At 42.6% G+C, this 20,876-nt stretch overlaps 1 protein-coding gene across 1 annotated transcript in view; it reads left to right on the plus strand.

Moving 5' to 3' along the window:
* Nucleotides 1–20,876, plus strand: part of LOC307036900 (copine-9-like) — a 140,557-nt gene that overhangs the window by 71,385 nt on the left and 48,296 nt on the right. The window contains exons 7-9 of the mRNA XM_079677528.1: nucleotides 2,687–2,750; nucleotides 16,723–16,826; nucleotides 18,452–18,556. Of these exons, the coding sequence (XP_079533654.1) occupies nucleotides 2,687–2,750; nucleotides 16,723–16,826; nucleotides 18,452–18,556 (273 nt within the window). The remainder of the gene's footprint in view (nucleotides 1–2,686; nucleotides 2,751–16,722; nucleotides 16,827–18,451; nucleotides 18,557–20,876) is intronic.

Consider the following 20,876-nt stretch of genomic DNA (forward strand, 5'->3'; position numbering starts at 1 on the left):
CATATAGTATTTTATAACTATAATGATCATATAAAGATGTGCCTTTACCTCACTGGTTGTAGAAAAAGCTTCTTATATTCGTTAGCATAGCTAGCTAACCAGATGCTAATAACAACTAAGTTATTGACTGTATGATCAGTATGACAGATGAACTGATCGCCACTGGGCTTACAAAGACACAGCCACGCAAAAACTGCAGCATGTGTACGGCTCCTTATGCGTACTGCAATTGTCAGAACTACACCCCTGTCAGACGAGACATATACCACGTGATGACACGTTAGACTCGTGTTGTGGTCAAGGAAACTGTCCTTGGCCAGGGAAAACAGGCACTCGCTTGTCAAATCATTTTGCGGTCTAGATTTCTTTTTTTTTTAAATGTTGCGTGTGTTTATAAATTACCTCGAGGGCCGCATCAAAATGGTCTCGCAGACCGTATAAGGCCCGGAGGCCGGAGGTTCCCCACCACTGCTTTAACTGATGGCGGTGGATGTAAGTGTGTCACTTTGGTTTGGTCATGATTGTGATTCATACACTTGTTATCTGAGGATATGTGCTCATATCACAGAACAGGATCCTGTTACATGTACCTTTAACATTATTTGTTCTCGCCACACGGTGAGAAAGATCGCAGTCGATTTCCATGTTCTGATGCAATTATGAGCGTGATGTCGTTACAGTTTCTCGGGCTGAGAGTCTATCACTAAAAGTTGAATTCAAATGTGCTGCATGGGAGTAGCCGACATCATCTACAGTATGTCTCCTTTTCCCTTTCCTCATCTTTCTTTTAGTCTTATTTTTTCACCGTTCTGTGTTATTTCTTCTTCTCTCATTTTTCTTCATCTCATTCAACTTACTCATATACTTCAGAAAATTATGATGACACATCAGTGAAGCTTGGCCCCTTTGGTGCCCCAAACTCACGTTCGGTTCCTCCTTTCCTTCTTGTGCACTCTACTTTTAAACATCCACTTAATTTCTTTTGTCCAATTTCTTTCTTCTTTTGTGACGGTTGAGTCAAATGTTCTTTCACCACACCCAGTTTTATCTCAATAGAGTTTTAAATGGGGGGGGGATGGGAGGGAACAAAAGAAAGGCACACTCTTTATGTGTCATAGAAATTAAATAAAAGATGGAAGGGAAAATTATGTGGGAGTCAGATTTGGAACATTATTCTCAATTATACCACAAAAAACAAGGTCTAATAATATTTAAAGCAGTTATTCAAACCAATTGTTCCTTTATTCCATTTTATTACCTAAGATTATATCTTCTTCACTTGTTTTTGATTAAAATTAAATATTTTCCGTTGTTATTATATAGAGATAGAGATGAAAGTCCAATAACTTGTGCAAATTGTTTTTTTTATTGCTTTAACCGTCTCCTTTATGCTTTATTAATGTACCCGGTAGAGTTGTTCATCTTATGGAGGTTTTCTAAGCCGGCCCTGTTTTTTTCTAATGTTGTTCACAAGGAAGCACAAACATCCATACAAGTAAACACATTCCTATTCAAGGTTTAATATGAAAAGCTTTTTTCCCAGAAGACAAGTGCTGCAATGTGCCAGTGTGTTTCAATCCACCTGTTTCGATGCGCGATTTGGATTTTTGCAGGAATGTAAAAGAAAATAAATTAACTATATTACGGAAGTAAACAAAGGAATCCAAAGGAGGGGTTAGTGTGTGGGAGAGAAACTCCCTATGGAGGGAACTTTGGGGGTTTTATCCTTTGCAGACCATTCATATGACCAAAAATCTATATAACACACTATAGGAAACAAAATGTTCCTTGAAATGTACTATACATTCGGATTGGAAGTAAGAATGTGCACCAGAAAACACAATACAAGGACCCTGAAAGTGAAGCAGCTAAATTGAATTAATTTGTTATTTTTGTATTCATGCATCTGATATTTAAAGTGTGATATGTCAAAATGTACAAAAATATATCTATTTAATGTATTGATACTAACAGGAAACCTGTTGTTAGCACACTCAAATGCAGAAAATGTAGGATTTCTAGACAAGTGTCGTTTGAAAAAGTTACATGATAAAAGAAAAGGGATAACATTTGGCCTGAAGAAGAAAGTAATTGGATATAATTCATTTCTGTTGGTTAAAAAATATAGAAATCATTTGAATGCACTCAAAGATTACTTGGTTGGGTATGACCATTAGCTTAGTGTGGCTAACGTAGGCAAACAAACCTTAGGCACAAACATCTGTTTAGCTGACATTGCTGACTCAATGTATACGTAAACATAGGGGTTGCTACTTTAAAGTGATCACACAATCATCCTGTTTCAAACACACATTCGCACAATTTCTGCTTATAGTTCAATATCCTGGGCTGAAAATCTATATTTGGACCACTCTATTGTTATCATCTCTGAGGTGCCCTTAAGCAGGGCACTTTACCTCCAACTGCTCAAGTGGAGCTCTTCAGTGTCAAAAATAGATTGGGTACAAATGCAGGCAGCTACCTACATGTATTAGAGGAGAGCATTCTACCTTTGAAAACGTGAGCAATTTAACCTATTTTTACAGACCAATACGGAAGGAGAGGAGGGCTTTATGTCTGATTAACTTAAAAAGCATATAAAACATATAATGGCATGGCAATTGTATTATTTATGTCTTGCCACAATTAACCTCTTTTTCAATCATTCTCTCTGTCTCTCTCCCAGTGGGATTCCGGGGAAGAAGTGTGGAGTCATTATCTTTACCGCGGAGGAGCTCAGTAACTGCAGGGTCAGTACACACACACTTACACACACTCATCATGCACACAATCGAAGCGCTGTTGGAATATTCTCATATCGTCTGCAATTTTTCTATATGCCCTGATACTGTTGTTGTAATAGCTTGCAATCGGTTCCCCCCTACACACTAACACACTCACGCACAAACACACAGATGCTATTTAATGATGGGCCAATCTCTTGCAAAATCAGATCATAAAATGTAACCAATATGTACAAGTTTAATGTGTACATCTCTGCATTGGGAACTCCACAATCCCAAAGTATTATTTTCAGTGTTTAGATCAGATTCAAATGTGTTTAAATTGAACTTACAAGATGGTTTACATTTATATATTAATACGAAACAGTTAGATACTAACAGGATGTCCTCTGTGTTGTGTGTGTGATGTGTACGTGTGTGTTTCTGTTTGTGCACTCCAGAGATCATTATGTGCTTACCCTGGTTGTGTTTTACCATCATTATTGTGTGTGTGTGTGTGTGTGTGTGTGTGTGTGTGTGTGTGTGTGTGTGTGTGTGTGTGTGTGTGTGTGTGTGTGTGTGTGTGTGTGTGTGTGTGTGCTTTCTATTTCTATTCATCTATTCAATATCAATCAATAAGGAATGAGCAATATGTTAAAATGGCCACCATTATCCTGGGTTTTTGTGCATGTCTGCTGTAGTTTAAGTGGGAAATAAAACGAAATAGACAACCACAAACCTGCTGGTTATTCTTTTCACTATTTCAACAATTTAAAGCATTAAATTAACAATAAAATCAAAAATACTCCCCTAAAAAGCATCAACCGGCGATGTACTCAACATGGGCAAACTTCTTCTTATCGCCAAAACCTACTTTTCATACATCTGTTCCTGTCCCAGGCATTACAAAAGCAGAGATTACATTATTTTTCATTAGCTGCTGTTATCATTCATTCATATTCCCAATGCCTTTCTGACTATATTACAGACAACCCATAATAAAAATCAGTTTCTCCCAAGTGTGTGATGTAAAAGAAACGCTGGAATGCAATCACTACAATCCACGCATTCTATGTTTATTAAACAAAAAGTCCTCCAACTCATACGACCAAATAGGTCGATTGTTCATGCGCTTATTACGACCTATAATCACATTTTAAAGTGTTCAACCTCTAGTGCCCCCGTTGACTGCAAACGCTCCGGAGGGTCGTATATTCACAAATAACCCTCTCTAGAAAAGTACAAAATTGTAGGATAGTTTTAAAATGCTTTTTGGTTAGATTCCTAGCGAGAAGTGTATATTATACTTTTATAATTCATGTCCAGTGGATGTGTAGGATCTATAGTTTGATAGATGAAGATGATTTGAGGTCTCGCCAGGAGAACGTTGTGAATATGCGGCAGCGTCCGTGTAAAGTTAGCGTCAACCCTCGCGGGGTGGAAACAGTATTTCCGGTCTCAAAGTTTTCATAACAAAACCGTATTCCCCTCACTGTCAAATGATTTTAAAGGGATATCTGCCGTACTCATCCACTAAAAAACCTCAGTATATCCTTGTTAATTACATGACATTCATTGGTTTAAATTGTGTACACTGCTTTCGATTCTGAGAGACACATTTATTTTTTCAGAGGTTTTGATAGGCTAAAACATCGAACTACCCATAATCCTCAGCTATCGTTGAAGCTCGGTGATTTGGATGTTTTTGCCGCAATGCACGTTGGGATATGGTGGTTATGTGATGAAAAATCCGAAAACATAAAAAAAACGATAATAATAACTGTAGTTACCTACTGTAACTCCAGCTTCTATGAGTAAATGGCGTAGCCTTCTAAGGCTATCGCTATTGGGTAATCCCCCTGCGCCCCCCCGCAGCACTGAAACACTTTTAGTCCATGCCCACCCGCAAGGTGGACCCCACCCTCGGGCTTCCTTCCGGTATAAATAGGAAGGAGGCCAGACAATCTGCTCCCATACAAAATAACTTTTCTTCAGCTATTCGTAGAGCCAGTGGGGCCCAGCACTTAGAGAGCTACAGTAGGTAACCTCAGTTCTATTTCGTATATGGCTTCGCCCTCTAAGGCTATCGCTATTGGGTTAAGGGCGAAGCATGATGTAGTCTGCGCCCCACTGGGTCCGCCCGGCACTAGAAGCACAGACACACCTGCTCAATAACACCCCATGCCTGTTGTCCCATGCGTAATGGCGCATCACCTTCCCTGGAATATAGCATAATATGAATATTTTCCATGAGGGGACGAAGGCTGGGAACAATACATACCTGCCGCTGTGAAAAGTAGAGACAAAGGTCATACTTTGCCCAGTGACAAAAAGAGGGGGAACAGCAGCTCTCTGCGTGCAGACAGGCAGGAGAGCGCACAGCTGGATCCCTGACGTCACTCACTCTGACAAGAAACTCCGTACAAAATGTGTCAGAGGAAAAAAAGGAAACATCCCTCTCATAAGAGGGAAAAAGGGCCGCTCTCCGCCTGCCGAGAGCTAGGAGAGAGGCGCACAGCTGGATCCCTGACGTCACTCACTCTGACAAGACACTCCTTACAGGGTGTGTCAGAGAGGAATGGGAGACATCACTCAAATACATTTGAATAAATGAACAGGGGGAAGACCAAGATGCAAAAGTGCAAATGTCTTCTACTGACATTCCTCCGTGCAAAGCCGTGGAGGAGGACATTCCTCTGGTGGAGTGCGCATTGATGTTCTCCGGGAGATCCACCCTAGAGGAGACATAAGCCTGTGACACAGCTTCACACAGCCAGTGTGACAGCCGTTGTGCAGACAGAGGTTGCCCGATCGAGCGCTCTCTATAATGCACAAACAGGCGCTGAGAATGGCGCAAGGCAGCCGTGCGCGCCACATAGCAGGACAGCGCGCACACAGGACAGAGGAGATGAGACGCGGTTTCTTCCTCCGACCTGTGAGGAGGGGGAAAGAAGCCATCCCTGATCACTCTTGACTCTAAAAGAGCTTGTGATGACCTTTGGCATAAAATCCGGGTTAGGGCGTAAAACAGCTGAACTGCCATCTCCTTGGATCCGGAGGCCTGACAGAGCCACAGAGAGAGCAGACAAATCGCTCACCCTTTTCGCTGATAGAGCCAAAAGTAATACTACTTTGGCTGACAACAGTTTAAGGGGAACCTGGTCTAAAGGTTCAAATGGGGCTTTGCTTAGTGCGCGTAACACCAAAGCCAAATCCCACTGAGGCGCCAGTGCGCGTGACACAGGTCTGAGTCTCCGTACTCCTCGCATAACACGGCTGCTGCGCTCTGCGAGCCCCTCTGTTCAATTCGCCGGGAATATACATTGCTCTGATGAGAGCAACGTGTGTGCACGCCCAGAACAGCAGCCGCCTGGCTGCGTTCAGAAGCTGCGCAGATCGTACTCCTCCCTGGCGATTGAGGTAGGCTGCTTCCATAGCCGTGGCCTGTTGTCTGTGCGAATCAACACATTGATTGTACAGCAACGGGGCGACTCCCCCATTCTTTTCCAAGATTTAGAAAAATAGCGGAGTAAAAACCGCGCAAGACACTGTTCCTGGGAGGACAGGAGTGTTTCTTGTATCCCATGGAACTGCTGGGGGGAGAGGCTTCTCTGTGATGTGCCGTAGTGCTCGTCATGGTGACGAGCCTCGCCATCACCGCCGCTGCCCTTGAGGCAAAAGGGCTGCAAGGGAGTTTCCACATGCTGCATTTCACTCCGTCTCTCATCATGAGGCGCGTACACGCCCAGGGGATGAGAGGTGTGTGCATGCTGTCCACACGAGGCGTTATAACGGTGCTCGTGGTTATTATGACCGTGTGTAGGAGGCATATCTGGGACAGAGGAATGCCGCGAGTTCTACAGTTTATAAACCAATAGGTTAAAAACAGCAGGTTCTGCAGCGAATGAACCACCTCTGGAGTGTCCCCCTGTTGGAAGAGACCCAGGGGTATCATCACGTGACCAGCTGACGCCAACGCCGAGCAGCTGCGTCACGAAGAGGGCTGTGTGGGTTGTGACACGCCGGAGGAGAGCTGTCAGTTCCTCCACTCGCTGCCGCGAGAGTCGCGCTCTCATGCTGGCAGAGTTTAACTCCACTCCCAGATAAACGATTGTCTGAGAGGGAAGAGGACAGCTCTTCTTCCAATTTATTATGAAACCCAGGCTTTGACAGATGCGATACGAGATGTACCGTCTGTAAAGCGACTTCCTCCCTGGGGCGAGCCAGCAAATAGCAGGTCCTCCAGAGAAAACCACACTCTCATCCCTCCTCTGTGTAGTGGCTCCAGCCTTCTCTACACAAAAATGCGAGGAGCCAGGAAATATCCGAACGGCAGACTATTCTTTGGTCTGATATTCCCTGAAATGAGAAAACGCAGGAATTTCCTGTGTTTTGGGATGATGGGTACGTGGAAGTATGCATCCTTCAGGTGGAAGTGAACCAGTCGTCCTGGTGAACACATTCCAGCACCTGTATGATCATCAGCATGTGGAATACTGACAGATCGAGGAACAAATTGAAGAATAACGGGAGTGAAAACCCCTGATTTTCCTCCCTTTGAGGAACCCTGGAAATATCCTCTTTCAACAGAAGTTCCAGCAGCTCGGATTGGAGCGCAAGACATAGCTTCTGGGAGGACAGGAGTGTTTCCTGTATCCCATTGAACTGTGGGGGGGGGGGAGAGGCGAACTGCAGGACGTATCCTCTGCTGATCAGCCTGCTCATCCATCTGTCCATCAGACACACGCGCTGCCATTCTGAGAAAAACTCTGAGAGCGGGTGCACATGCTCGAGATGTGTTTTTGGTCGTCATGGTGACGAGCCACGCCAGAGCCCCTGCCACCGCTACCCGTGAGGCAACCCAATGTGTGCTTGGACCGAAAGGGCTCCCCGGGTGCCTCCACACGCTGCGTCTCACTCCGACTCTCATCATGAGGTGGGTACACGCAGGGCCGCTGCTAAGCTTTTGGGGGCCCTAAGCATAAATAGTCAGGGAGGCCCCCCCCCCCCACCAAACACACACAAAATCTACTAAGTTCCCACTCAAACATTCGCCTTTTATTTTAAAATTGACATGAAATATAAACATATAAACAAAATGTCAAATACAAAAATAAGTTACAGCTACAACAGCAGAACCATCAGTATAAATATATACAAAGTAATATAAATATAAGTAATATATACAAAACTTTCTTAACAGCAGCATTACAATATAATATAATAACAACTGCAGGCTAAAAAGATGAACGAAAGTAATTATGCACATAAATAACGTATAAAAGAAAGCCAGCATCATAAAAAGAAACAAACACACACATGCAACTATTTTTCACACACCCAAAAACTACCTTAAAGTGCAGTATTGTCCTGATCAAAATATTTATAGTGTGCAAATACTAAATTCTCCACAGCTGCAGGAGGCTTTACAAAAGGTGCACGGCGACTTTTCCTGGCAGCAAAATCACTAATCAAGTCATCAACATCAGCTTCACCTTTATCTGTGAGAGTTTTCTCCACATCGATACAATGTTTGTGCAGGTCCTCCTTGGATATCCCTTGTACTTTTTGAAAATTCGAGTAACAGTCCAAATGTGTCTCTCACCTGGCTCAGGGTCTCGAACCGCTCCTGCAGGAGGTTTTACAAAGGTGCAAGGCGACTTTTCCTGGCAGCAAAATCACTGATCAAGTCATCATAAGACACACCATGTGCCACGTCAGCATTGATGCTAATGACAGCAAGGCCACTTAGGCGTTCTTGTCCCATTGTTGACCGTAGATAGGTTTTAATGAGTTTCAGTTTGGAAAAACTGCGCTCAGCTGAGGCAACTGTAACTGGAAGGGTCAAAGAAATTCTTAGAGCAATCCAAAGATTTGGATACACTTCTTGCAGGTTACTGTCATGCAGAAAGGTCAGCATCTCCATGGCAGTTGTCTGTGGTGGCAGTTGAGGGAGGTTGATTATCTCCTGCATCATCTCCAGTCCATCAACATCAGCTTCACCTTTATCTGTGAGAGTTTTCTCCACATTGATACAGTGTTTGTGCAGGTCCTCCTTGGATATCCCTTGTACTTTCTGAAAATCAAGTAACAGTCCAAATGTGTCTCTCACCTGGCTCAGGGTCTCGAACCGCTCCTGCAGCGCCATCAGAGCGGAGTCTACAACTCGGTTGAAAAATTCAACTTCAAGCCTCTTCTCTGCATCACTGAAGGGCTCGTCTGAAGCTTCATAGCCAAACTGCTGCATTGATGATGACTGCAGCAGCTTGTTCACTTGGTTGGTGACTGAAAGAACTTCAGCCCAAACAATGGTGCAGATCAGAAATCTGAATGAGCCAACCTCTTCTGCCAGGCTTTGAGCCTCTGACCTTGCAATAGGTTCAGTGACAGCTTGTCTTGCTTCCAAGAGAGCTTCTCGGACTTCTTTTACTTGACTTCGTACAGCTATGACACTCTGCAGCCTACTTTCCCATCTGACATCACTCCATGATTTCAGTGTCAACTTCACATGTTTGAGTAAGATGTCCCACCGCTGTATGGCTGCTGAGAAAAAACAAAACAGCCTCTGAAGGTATCCAAAATAGCCAATTGCATCCGTAGATGACTTCGCAGCATCTGATATGACCAGATTCATTGTATGTGCAGCACAAGGGACAAACGCTGCCCTTGAATTCAGTTGTAGCAGTCTGGCCTGCACTCCTTGCCTCTTTCCCTTCATATTGGCTCCATTATCGTAGGACTGTCCTCTGCAATCATCGAAGGAAATGCCAAGTTCCCTCAACTTTTCCAGAACAACATTTGACAGATTGAGACCTGTCGTTTCGACCACATTCAAAAACCCAAGGAAGTACTCCTTGATGTCTGGCTTGGGTACCAATTCAACAATGCGGACCACCAGGGACATCTGTTCCTTGTGGCTGATGTCCGGGGTGCAGTCAAGGATGATGGCATAATATTTGACTTCCTGGATTTTTTTCACAATGGTTCGAACTGTTTGGGAGGAGACAATCTCTATTATTTCGTTTTGAGTCTGTTGTCCAAGATAGTGCGTTCTGGAAGCCTCATCTTTAATTTTGGCCACATGTCTTTCTGTAACTGAATCAAATTCAGCCAGCAGCTCCACCTCTTTCAAAAAATTCCCACTGTCTTTTTCATAAAGAGTTTGAGAAGAGCCCCTAAAAGCCAAATTTCTGGTGGCTAGAGACAGAGTTATTGAAAACAGCCGTTTCATGACATCTTGCCATCTTTTCTTCTCTGCCTCCATTAAGGCCAGCTCCTGCTGGTCTATGGCTAAATTCTTCCTCAGACGCATATCCAGTTCCTTCCATTTTAACATGCACTTGGTATGGTCTGGGCTACCTTCATGGCCCCTCAAGCGAATGTTGATGTTAGACCAGTCGCCATAGCCTGTTTGTGTCAGCTTTATGGTTTTTGACCCAAACAGCTTGCATGCAAAACAGAACACAGCATTGGTCTTTGGGGAGTAGACAAGCCAGCTTCTTTTCATTTTTTCTCTATTGGGAAGGGATTTAAATTGGAGGTTTGTGTGAAATGCCCTTCCATCTGGGCCCTTTGGAAAAGAGAAATCTGCTGGAACTTTGAATGGTCCTCTTCTTATTATCTCTACCCTGTCTGTGTCTGAAATATTTTTGGGCCAAAGGGCGGGGTCTGTTGGAGATGCCACATTCATCTCTTCGTCATCTGCTTGAAGATGGGTGATGGGTGTGGATAGAACACCTTCTGAGGTGACAGTTGTGTGTTGTGTACCTGAACTTGTGGATGGTACTGAGCTGGAGCTTTCAGACACGTTGGACAGTTGCTGAAGTTGTTCAGGGTGCTGGGGTTGTTGGCTGCTTGCACTGCTTGTGGATGGTTGCTCATCATCTGAATCTTCCTCCTGGCTACGCGTTGGTCCTTGAACATATTTTAGCATTGACCCTGTGAATATTTTTGAAATACAAAAAAAATGTGATTAGCAAAAGCTAAATAAAAATACCAAAACATTAGGGTTTTCTGATTACAAAAATATCATGTCACACTACTCATATTAGAATAAAAAGTCACTCAAAACATCATCATATGCACCATCTTAAGTCTGCTGTTAATCAGTGAACCACTTCATTATTTCATAGCTATCTAGTAGCCTGTGTATGTAAATTCTCAAATTATGGGCGGGATTCTATTTATAGCCTATCTGTTGAGTTATGCTACGTTGTCGAGATGGGCTACCATAGCACAAATCAATAGCATTTTTTATGAATATGGCACTGTTCTACAAGCTAAAATGCTTCTGCAAGTCACACACTATCAAATGTATGATAGAGGAATGCCAGGTGGTACATGACAGCACTTAAGAACACATATTTGAAAAAGGAGAGGTGAAATAAACAAACATGAATATGTCCGTTTTTTGCAATATATATATATTTAATTATTCTTAGCTTAGCGATTTTGCTTGACAGACTTGGAATATGAACCATTGTGCGTTGAGGTAGCACACTTTTTTTTATTTATTATTTATGATTATATACTCTTACTTGAGTAAAATTGTTAGCTACTCAGCCCACCTCTGAGTATTATATAGGCCTACACATATATGTATATATATATATATATATAATACTCAGAGTAGTATTATATATATATACACATACATACATGTATATACATATATGTATATATATATACATATATATATATACACATATATGTATGTATGTATGTATGTATACATATATGTATATATATATACATATATGTATATATATACACATATATGTATATATATATATATATATACACATATATGTATATATATACATACATAATACTCAGAGGTGGGCTGAGTAGCTAACAATTTTACTTAAGTAAGAGTATTGTTATTTTAGAACAATTACTGAAGTAAAAATAAAAAAAGTCATTAAAATTACTCTTAAAAGTACAATTTATCATTACTACCCACCTCTGTTCCTAACATATATAGATATCTAATGTATTCATACATTGTTTATGTAGGATATATGTATATATAACCCTACCTAATCATATATTGTTTCTTCTATTTAAAAATAGCTGACCCTTTCTTTTCCCTCCTCGGGGATTATTTCCCTGTTTTGATCGGGGACGTCTGGTCACTTATAGCATATCAAAATATTATATTACTGTCAAGCCAACTGTGAATAATAAAACACGCCAAAACATGTCCTTTATCATAGCTACACGTATGAAAAAAAAAGCGCGTGAATATCAGTGGTATTCTGTAAGGTATGATTAATTATATGCGCTGACAGTTCATTGCTCCTGTCTAACTAATGACACTGAGTGGAGCGGATAAACCCTGCAAGGGGGCCGCCGTATTTGCCGCCACTGGCGCGAGGAGCGCTCCTCGCGCCAGTGGCGCTCCTCCGCCATGGCAGCAGGAGCCTCACTTTCACCCTCCTCCACCACCTCCTCCTCCTCCGACACAGCATCGGCTGCTGCTGACTCGGACCCGCGACCGGGTGCGCCGGCGGATTAAACCTTTCCAAAATATTCCGGCTGGTGGCGGCATGATCGCTAGATTAGGTTGCTGACGTTAGCTAGCAGCAATATCACTGAAAGTCAGGTTAGCAAAACAATTAGACCAAAAACACGAACTTACCAGCAAGGGATGAACGAGCGTCATCTCTCTGTTTTTTTTTCTTTCTCTTCTCAGCGCCAGATTCATATGGCCTTTTACTTGCCATTCTTCTTCTCTTCACTGTTAAAATCCAGCAATTATCAGGTCTAACTTGGAAAACGTCAGGCAGGAGGGTGCTCCACCACCTGTGTCCACCACCCGTGATGGCGCTGGCGCATCACACCACACCACATATCTCCGATGAAGACTGTACCATTTCAGGAAGGGGGGGGTGTATAGATAAGGTAACACATCTAATTTGCCCAAATTGAGTAATAAAAGGCACACAATTAAGAAAAAAAACGGTGGGCCTGTTCATAACTAATTTATATAATTTATTTAATGTAATAATATAATAACTATCATGACATTTTTTTAACCTTAATTTTGGGGGCCCCCGCCAGGTACTTGAGGCCCTACGCGCTCTGCGTGCTCTGCGTATGCGGAGCGGCGGGCCTGGGTACACGCTCAGGGGATGGATGGAGGTGTGTGCAGTGCTGTCCACATGAGGCGTTACGGCGCTCATGGGTTTATTAAGGCCGTGTGTATGAGGCGTATCTCGGACAGAGGAATGCCGCGAGCTCTGTAGCTTATTAACCAACAGGTTAAAACCAGGCTTCTGCAGCGAGCCCTGCTGTCTACTAATCAAAAGATTAGTGGCAGCCGGCTTAATTAGCGCGCTCTGAAATGTATTAACCGACAGGTTAAAACCAGGCTTTAGCAACGAGCCGTGCTGGCTATTAACCGACAGGTTATAGACAGCTGGTTTACACAAGGCGTGAGGCAACCCAAGGTGGGCTTGGACCGAAAGGGTTGCGCAGGAGTCTCCACACGTTGCGTCTCACTCCGACTCTCATCATGAGGCGTGTACACGCTCAGGGGATGGATGGAGGTGTGTGCAGTGCTGCCCACATGAGGCGTTATAACGGCGCTCATGGGTTATTATGACCGTGTGTAGGAGGCGTATCTCGGACAGAGGAATGAGCTCTGCTGGTTATTAACCGAGGTTAAAACCGGCAGGCTTCTGCAGCGAGCCCTGCTGTCTACTTAATCAACAGATTAGTGGCAGCCGGCTTAATTACCGGCTCTGCTTCCTCGGAGGCTCTCGCGGAGCAGACCAGGAGCGGGGCAGCCTCACTCCCCTTTGACTCGCCGCCGGGAGACCCTGTCTCTGGGGTGGCGGGGGAGCGGGCTGAGGCGGTTGCTGTGGGCGTTTCTCCGCTTGGCCGGCGTGGACGCCGCTGCTGCTGCAGCTGCTGCGGGCGTTGGTGCCACTGTGGGCGCTCAGCAGGCTGGAGCCAGCTGACATGCTGGCGAATGCCGTCCGCCTGTTCCGCGGCCGTCTTCATGGACTCCAACATGGAGTGGAACTGGGGTCCGAACAGCCCGTACGGGCTGATTGGAGCGTCCAGTAGCACTTTTCTGGCCGTCTCCGTAACAGACGCCTGCTGCAGCCAGAGGTGGCGCTGGATCTGTGTCACCCACGCGGAAATCCTCGCCTGGGAGACAGCGACGGACGCGCACAGAGTGAGCGCCATGCTGGCCACCTTGTTGATTTCCTCTGCCTCGGTGGTGGGCCGCTCTACCAGTGTCACCACCGAGTTGGAGAGTAGCGCGATAATATTCGCCGCCTGAAAGGCACACTGGTGCACTCGGTCGGCCTGGCGGGCGACATACTCTCTGGGGGAGCTCAACGTAGGGCGCCGTCCTGTGGCGACGGAGAAGGGGACGGCATGCTCGGCCGCCAAACCAGCCCCCTGCTCTGACTCTGTCTCCCCCGTCCGGGGGAGAGGAGGGAGGGAAGGACCGCACGGTGAACCATGGAGGCTCACTCGGCTCCAGGGACATGCTGCCATCCACGTGCTCCTGGACGGGCCAATCGTCCTCGTCGGCCGCAGCAGCTAAAGCGTCCGCTCTTCGCTTCCTGTCGGCTGATGGGAGACGGGCACAATGTGAGCAAGCGACGTGCTGGCTGAGAGCCGTGTCCGCGTGCTCTGGCCCCAGGCAGGATTCGCACATTGCGTGCTGGTCATAGCTCATGATATATCCCGAGCCACATGAGGGACAATTTCGGACGCAGTTGTTGCTCATGATGTTTAATGGTTCTGTGCTTCAGTAACTGCCGTCTTTTGCTGAAGAAAAGAGGGAGCAGATTGTCGGGCCCCGAGGGTGGAGCCCACCTTGCGGGTGGGCGTGGACAACAAGTGTTTCAGTGCTGCGCGGGGGTGCAGGGGGATTACCCAATAGCGATAGCCTTAGAGGGCGAAGCCATATGCGAAATAGAATACTTTATTCTGCATGTGCTTGCTTTTCTCTTTGAAAGTCATCACATAACGGCATTGTAATACACGGTTCGGCTGCATTAAATATTACATATCTGCCGTAGTTCTCTATTTATAGAGCCCTGATTAGAAGACTTCTGGACAAACTGGAAGAAATGCCGCCAACACTGAAAACGTGACATGGATCATAAATATATCAGCAATTAAACAACATCTTCAATTTCTCTTCACACAATACGTCTCCTTGCAGTATCAATACTAATTCGGTTGACTTTTATATTTGATCCAATTCACAGGCTTTATTTACACCATAATGGTGCACAGCTGATATAAAGGGACTTCTAGTTTGTAAAGATATTACTGATTTTCTTTTAATATAAGAATTTAAATACTGAGTTAAGAGAATAGCCAGGGGATTTGGGTGATGGCAAACACATCTATGGAATCAGAATTTCAATAGCTTACCATTAAATGACAGATATACCTTTCTGTCTGTGATGTTTTACAAATCAGACATTAATGTGTAGAACTAAAATATGTGAAATAATATAGCAATATCCTGTACAATTATGTGAAAACATGAATAAAACTACACATCTTCAGATGTTATACATTAGTGTCCTACACTAATAATACAACGTTATTATGGCATTGTATGCTGTGTGTTATTTGTAACATCTTCAGAAACTACCTTTCCAACTCCTCATGCAGTTGACAGTTACAGGTCATTCCGTTTGAGTCCAGTTTTGGATAGTCTGCCGTGGTTTCATTCCATTTCAAAGAGCTCTGCGTAACCTTGGTGCACTGCCACTCCAACATCACAGAGCTTGAGGACTAATCACGGGGTTTGTCAAGCAAAGCGGATGTTGTAGTAATGATAGCTGAGGACTATGGGTAGTGTAGTGTCTTTGGCCATCCTAAACTCCGAATCGAAGGTTAAAAACACAAAAGCATTGTACACAATTTAAACCAATCAATGTTGTGTAATTAACAAGGATAAACTGATGTTTTTTTGTGGATGAGTACTGCAGATATATCACTGTGAAATAATTTGGCAGTGAGAGAAATACTTCCGGTTTTATTATGAAAACTTTTAGACCGGAAATACTGTTTTCATTCCGTGAGGGTTGACGCCAACTTTACATGGACGCTGTGCGGAAAGACGTAGTATATTAACGTTCTCCTGACGAGATCTTAATTCATCTTCGTAATACCTCTCAAACTATTGTTATAAGCTGGCTCCGCTTGTAACAAAAGTACACAGTTCCACACAGGAGTTGCCAAAACAATCATTTATTTATCCCAACGCAGTGGTTACAACCAACAATAAAACAAACACAGGAGCGGTGTCCTGGTGCACCGAGCATGGCAGCTGAGAGACGAGAGCCTTTTCTGCAGCCCTCTTAAATACTGGAACCAAGTGCCACAGGTGGGTCTCATCACTGCTGATTACAGGGAAACACACAGGTTACAACAGCACCACCTGGTGGACAACCACAGGGTTGTCACGCTATAGATCCTACACATCCACTGGACGTGGATTCTAAAAGTACAATATACACTTCTCGCTAGAAATCTAATCAAAAAGCATTTTAATGGCCAAACTATCCTACAATTTAGGATTTTACAGAGAGGGTTATTTGTGAATATCCGACCCTCCGGAGCGTTTGCAATCAACGGGAGCAGATGCCGCATATTGTTGTTTCTTACACGACCACTAGAGGTGCTAAACTTTAAAACGTGACTAAGTCGTAATAAGCTGCTGAATAATCAACCTATTTGGTCGTTTTTTGGAGGAGGACAGGCTGTTATTAAACCATTCTGACTGCTAGATTTTGTGTTTCTGATTCACCTTTGCATTGCCTTAATGTATTCCTATTAGCAATTACTTTATATTCAAAGAGAGTCTCAGTTCTATGATTGTTGGGGTGATGTTCCTTGGAAACCTATACTCCCAAGAAATGAGTTCCTGAAGAAAAGAAATTGCTGATTTAGAAAAGAAATTGCATCAGAATGACTATATTGATGTTCAACTAAAATGGTTTGTCTCCTCTCTCAGGATATTGCTACCATGCAGTTGTGTGCCAACAAGCTGGACAAAAAAGACTTTTTTGGCAAGTCGGACCCCTTCTTGGTTTTCTACCGGAGTAACGAGGACGGAACGTGAGTCTTTCACCTATGCCTTTCAAATTATACCACCAACTGTTACACCAAGGAGATATATGTTTTATTCACGTTTTAGTACGAACATACAAATGTAATAACACACTTTGTATATAGGATTTAAAAGAAGGGCATGTGGCACCCATTACTTTAAACATTGGTTTGTGTTTTGTAGCCGTAGGTTTAGCATTTTAGCATCTTGTTTTTTCTTGAATTCAGAAATGACTTGGACAAGTTGATGGAAATTACTAGGCATGTATTCTGATGGACAGAACGGCATGGTAGAACGGCATGTTGCTGCATTATCTATTTTACTGTAAATGGGACCATCATTTACAAAAATGAACATTATGCTATATCGTAGACTTGAAACAAGAGATTGCATCCATAAAATTGTCAGAACATTTTTTATCGAGATAAAAAATTAAGGAAAAGGAGGGCTAACTTTCTCATAGACTTCTATACAAACAATCTTTTTTTGCGATTAGTGGGTTTGTCCCTTCCTGGCTAATAGTTCAAATGTAAGTTTAAGGCAGATCATCCGCATTGGTTTCACTTTTCAGATCTCAGGTTCTTCTTTTATGGTTGTTTTCATGGTTCTAAAGACATACACACTGTTTTTGATGTATTTAATGTTTAATATAAGACATCCGACATTGAAGCCTGACATAAGTCAAAAAAGAACATGAAAAATAGGGCAGCTTTTCAGGTTTGTGTCAAAATTGTTCTTTTTAGTTTTTAAAGACCCTTCAAACCAACATCTGAACCTACATATTTCACTTCCCTCTCCAGTTTTATGGGAAATAAATCTTGCAATAAATGTGATTCTTATTTTTGATTTCCTACGGTTAAAACCTCTTGTTCCCACGATTCATTTAAAGTTTGAATTGGACTTTTCGTGTTTTAAAAGTGGGCTTAAGATTGAGATCATACCTATCATAAAGCATATAGTACTTTATTTTTCCATGAGAGTTTTCCAGAAAGCTGGAACCATAAACTTTGCAGTTTCATTACCTTCGAAGCAGTCCAAAAGTGTAATTTTCCCTAAAAATCTTTAAATTCACACGCCTAAAATAACAGTTTGGTCATCCTTTGTTATAAGATGTAATTGCATGCTACCAGCCACTATCCTTGGGTGGATACAAGTATTATTATTAAGGGACTGCTGTTCAGAGCGCAGCATCTCTGTACAGTAGATTCATTGGTACCGCTCGGTGAACGGGGTCTCACTGGGAAGCCCGATTGAGAGTAAAGCGAGATGTTGCCAGACGTTTTGGACAAAAAAGGAAAGCAATTGTGAGCTTTTTTTGAGTGACGATTAAGTGCAAATAATATCTTGTGTTGCATCTGTTCTCTGTTGTTTTCCATAAAGATCAACTTTTCTTTGTATGACACCAGCCTCTGAGGCTTATCCCAACCTTTAATGTTATTACCACCTTCTGCTGCTCTTCATTTTAGAGACTTTCAGTGGAATAAAACTCAATCTGCAATTCTGTCATGCCCCATAGATATACGTAAACAGGTATCTGTAAAATGTTTGCAGTATTGCAGCGGAAGCTTAAATTAAGTTATGTGGGATTCAGGTACAATATGAGCAACAATGTTTTATGTTATTTGGCTGGCAGGTTCACCATCTGCCACAAGACGGAGGTGATCAAGAACACACTGAACCCGGTGTGGCAGCCCTTCACCATCCCGGTTCGAGCTCTCTGCAATGGCGACTTTGACAGGTCAGAAAATGTGTCCAAATAGGGAAATGTTAAAGGTCACCTATTATGCAAAATCCATTTTTTCATATATTTTATACTTATAATACATGTGTTGCTTCTGTGTAAAGACATTCTGAAAGTTTCAGGAAAAAAGATTCTCTCTCTTTTTGTCCTGATCCATTTATATAAAAACCTGTCTGAAAATGAGCTGATCAGATTTTGGCCACTTTGTGATTTTTTAGCCATTAGCCAATATCCAACCAAGGTAACCCCCATTAAAGGAATGTTTTTAATCACTTTTTACATGAACAACTTGAGTTACTGTGTCCTAGCAGTCACAGTTTTTCTATGATCAAGGACTTAAGGCAGAGGCAGACTCTCATGGATGATGTCACCTGTTGCTGGGGCGGTCAGAATAATGCCAGCAGTCGGTCGTGGTGTCCCAGGGACCAGCACTGGTGTTATTGAGACTGCCTCAGTTTCCACACAGCACTGTTTTGCACATTCTAAGTGGGGTTGGACTGTCTAAGCAGCTGGTAAAGTCACTTCCTGCCTGGTACACTCTGCATGCAAAAAGCATAGGTAAGTGCATACAATGCGCCTTGCTAAAATAAAGTGTACTTCTCTTTGGGTTATTTTAAAGGTTTTTGAGAATTATTATCCCTTTGGACTTTTACTTATTTCTTTATAAGATAACAAAATAAGTAATAATAATTTGGTGTTGTACAGTACGTCCCTGTTAATGTTTTATACCTCTTCCCAGTTTGAGAAAATTGGTTTAGAATCTACTTGCGCCAAGACAATTTGTATTAGCCCCAATAAAATATTTTTATTTTTTACTTGTAAAAAAAACTATGAATTTGGAGTTTCAACGACATCCTCAATTCCGTTTGAATGTCCTTGTGAGTGCCAGATCTCTACAGTGCTTCTGCAACAGAACTCGTTCAGCCAATCTGAATCAGAAGTTCTGTCCTCTCTAAAAACATATTTTTGCAGATTGATGTCTCTGTACATTCTGCAGTTCCTTGATCCTCCTTAGTATCGGTCTGCTATCCCCAGCAGCAGTCTGCTAGCTAAAAAAAACAGGCCTCTGGAATGTCTGATCTGGCCAATAATAATGAACTGTTCCACTAACCCATAATAACTGCTAATATCCAATATAATTGTTAAGACAGCTGATATGATGATTGCGCTTACTGTTTTGTCAGTCGTGAGACTGACTAAATCTACCGCGATATTACATGGTTAATTAATTAATTTTTATTTTTTATATTTATTTTTTAAACCTTTATTTAACCAGGTGGTCCCATTGAGATCACTGATCTCTTTTTCAAGGGAGACCTGTCCAACATGGCAGCAAGTAGGTTACAACATGAACATAAAACAACAGATAACACAAAAGGAGATTGTATTTACAGGGCTATATGTAGGCCTACATGCCTAGAAACATTGACAAGTACCAACAGTATATTTATATCAGCCCTGTCAATAAGCCTTACCTTCTTGGCAAAAACTGTATTGTTTTTTAAGTGGTGGAGAGACGATGCACAGTTATACCCACTGCTGTCACCCATGGCCAAAGCATATCTCTCTGTCCCACAGAGGTGGCGTTAGACTTTTTCGCTATACGTCATTTTGACAGACAGGATCTTAAAAGTTCCGTCATAATCAGTGTTGGGTGTAACGCGTTACAAAAGTAACGGAGTTACACTGTAACTACGTTACTTTTGAATACATACTGTAACTGTTCCAGTAATGTATTACTTTTTGCTGTAACGAAGTAATGTAACGCATTACTAATGAAATGTGGGTAATATACCCTTTACAATTCTCAGAAACACAGTTACAACTAATTTTAACCCGAAATTAAATGGTGTTTTGTTTTTTAAGAATTTCTCAACATCACAAGACATTCCGACACCAGAGAAAAATGATGGGTAGATTAGTAAGCCTGGCGTTTACGTAATCAGTCATTATGGGGAAAACAACCCCCGACAGGCTGATCTTGATGAGCCTGAAGGGTGGTCTTTTCCCCATAATGACCAAGCCGCTGCACATTATCCCGCTTATTACATGGCCAGATACTAAGCAAACTAACGACTATATTAATATATCGGTTTAAATTAACCAATATTAATTGAAATTATTTTATTGACTTAAAATTATCGTAATTCTTCCGCTAAGAAAAAAAAAACTCTGTTCCACTGCGCACCAACGGCTGGAACTGCGACAACAACAACAACAACTTCACAGCAGCACAGGCCAACTCTGTTAACAATTTCTGATCCACTAACAAGTCCTTAAACACTGCATAGCCCACATTGTGTTCCTGTTAGTGTTT

The sequence above is a fragment of the Notothenia rossii genome (genome assembly GCF_949606895.1).
Source record: "Notothenia rossii genome assembly, chromosome: 4".
Taxonomy (NCBI): Eukaryota; Metazoa; Chordata; class Actinopteri; order Perciformes; family Nototheniidae; genus Notothenia; species Notothenia rossii.